The 2,592-nt window shown below is 37.3% G+C and overlaps 1 protein-coding gene across 1 annotated transcript in view; it reads right to left on the reverse strand.

The window, feature by feature from the left end:
* The window catches only part of LOC107550083 (GTP-binding protein Rit1-like), an 8,922-nt gene that overhangs the window by 4,625 nt on the left and 1,705 nt on the right, over nucleotides 1–2,592 (reverse strand). The window contains exon 2 of the mRNA XM_016231310.1: nucleotides 1,425–1,616. Coding sequence (XP_016086796.1) covers nucleotides 1,425–1,601 — 177 coding nt within the window. The 5' untranslated portion in view covers nucleotides 1,602–1,616. The remainder of the gene's footprint in view (nucleotides 1–1,424; nucleotides 1,617–2,592) is intronic.

Genomic DNA, 2,592 nt, shown 5'->3' on the forward strand with positions numbered 1-2,592 from the left:
ATAATGTTCTTTTTAGCAACATCATATGACCCCTTTAACATTAATTATTACATTAGGAATTATGAATGAACTAACAACAAAAATACTATCACAGCATTTATTCATCTACGTTAATGTTAATTTCACACAACCACTATCTAGAACAAGGTACATTAAAAATTTACACATATTTTTCAAGACACTTCATATCTCCAAATGCACACACAGTGCAGCCTATCGCTAAAGAAATGTAGCACAACTTTGAATGTGAACAGACCTTCAAAATCATGTATACAGCCAATGATAACATTTGCAAGATCACCTACGGTGACTCTGTAGAAGTTACAGATGAGAGAAACTTTCTGGCTGGTACTTAAGATTGAGGAGCTCGTGCTATCTTGACTAGCGTTTGCCCAAAGGCATGTGAAGACCAGGAAGAGTCTGTTCTTCTCAGACGGCACAATGCTAGACTGTGAGACATCACAATGAGACATCAGCCCTACAGTGAAGCATGGAGGTGGCAGCACTGTGCATTAGGGATTCGTCCCTGTGGCAGGGAATGGAGACATCATAAAGAGAGAAGGAAAATGGTTGGAGCTTAGAACAGAAAAAAAGACCTTCAGGGCAATGACTTTGAAAAATGACTTAAAACCAAACAGGTTGAAGTCCTTGTCAAAATCCAGACCATGAACCACCAACAGATATGCACCAATGCTATAAAGTGCTGCAGGGATGGTGTACCTTTGTAGGTCAAAACCTAGCAACAAATTGCATTTTAGCACTTCTGGCTCCACTGTCTAGAAGTCATTGGGTTTTATGAATGGGTTTTTGGTTAAATGCCTGAAATAAGGTCTGTAGTTCACACAAGCTCAAGACATTTTTATGTTTTATTCCACGACATAAAATACATCAGTAAAGTAAAGCTTTTACTTGTCTTGAAAAAGGTGGTTGATAACAAGTGGAGACTACAGTGGTTGTTGTGAACACTGAACAGATAAACTCGTGAGTTTATCTTTTTAAAAAAAGATAAACTTGCAAAGGTTATCATTGGATGTATACATGATTTTGAATGATGTCCCCGTCTTTAAGTCATGTGACCATGCTGTAGTTCATTTACAGCCTAGATTTAGCTTTTTACTGCATTTAGGCTTCAAAATTCAAACAGGCTTCAAACTTTTGTGGGTCACAGAGCTTATTTTCTGCAATAATCCAAAATCCCATTAGGTTTTTGTCGAGGGAATCAGGGTGATGCTAACTTAAAGGTTGGCCTATAAAAATAAGTCATCACAGTGGTATATACTGTAACTGCTAAAATGTCACATTATAGACTATAGTATTTTGAATGGGATGCATCATAGTTCAATAAGGTTACGCAATATTATGCAATAGAGTCAGAAGGGGGTGAATATTTCTGAGCTACAGGGGTTTCAGTTAAAGCGTCTCACCTGTCTGAGATGGACCAGGTCAGACTTGTTTCCCACCAGCACGACGGGGGTGTCGACGGTGCGCCGCACGCGGTAGATCAGCTGCTTGAAGTGGCGAGCCTCCTGGAAACTGCGGCGGTCCGTGATGGAGTACGAGATGATGAAACCTTCACCCGCTCGCATGTACTGATCACGCATGGCTGTGAACTCCGCCTGGTTTCAAACAAACAGATCTTCTTTACAAACTCACTGTCTTGTATCCATGTACGTATCATGCAAAATTACAGGATTTATCAGATTTCCAAGGTCCAGAAAGATTAGGGCTGGGCAATAAAACACTATTTTTTTATGTTGATAATGAGAAGCTCAGTCTATCACACAGCAGAAATAAAAGTGACAACAGCCAGTCAGTGCATGTCTCTAATAAATCTGCATGTTCTGTGTGTCTCTGTGTGAATGAATGGCGTGGATTCGTCTGATACACAAACTCAAACTCATGAGACGCTCAATGTTTTCAAAGTCTGCATCTCAATATATGAGGACATGAACACATGAACTTCAATCTCTAGAGCTGCTCTGAGAGTCACTTCATAAGCTTTACACAGTTTCATTAGAGAAGAAACTACAGTCAAACACACACTGAAACTGAAAGCAAAGACCTACGAAAGCAATCTGTACATAAACGTACCGCAGTTTATAATAAAAAAATATATGATTTTTTTTATTTAAATACATTCATGCCACCTCTGAGCCTCGTCAAACAGTCTGCAAATATTCCTTAATGCCACATTTGTGTGCATTACGGAAAAAGATGAATTATTGATACTGATTTAATTTGACTGGTAACTTTAACTTATTCTTCCTGGTTATGTCTTATTATTTTAATTGAATTTATTGTTTAATTAAAAATTGTGAAAAAGATGATATACATTTAATACATTTAGAAAAAAATGGAATTACAAAGGTAAAAAAAAGCCCCTGTAAATCACTTTAAGGAGTCAAATATCGCCTCATAATGGGAAGGTTAATTTCTGTCATTGATCAGAAGGTAAATCTGCAATACTGTACTAATAAGAAGTGTTTTTATGGAGGGCTTAGCTAATCAGGCCAATTGGAGACAATTACTAATCATTCTCATTTTTTACTAAATCATTCTTTCATTTTATTATTATTAGTAGTAGTAGTAGTA

The sequence above is a fragment of the Sinocyclocheilus grahami genome, unplaced genomic scaffold, assembly GCF_001515645.1.
Source record: "Sinocyclocheilus grahami isolate Dianchi unplaced genomic scaffold, SAMN03320097.WGS_v1.1 scaffold387.1, whole genome shotgun sequence".
Classification (NCBI taxonomy): domain Eukaryota; kingdom Metazoa; phylum Chordata; class Actinopteri; order Cypriniformes; family Cyprinidae; genus Sinocyclocheilus; species Sinocyclocheilus grahami.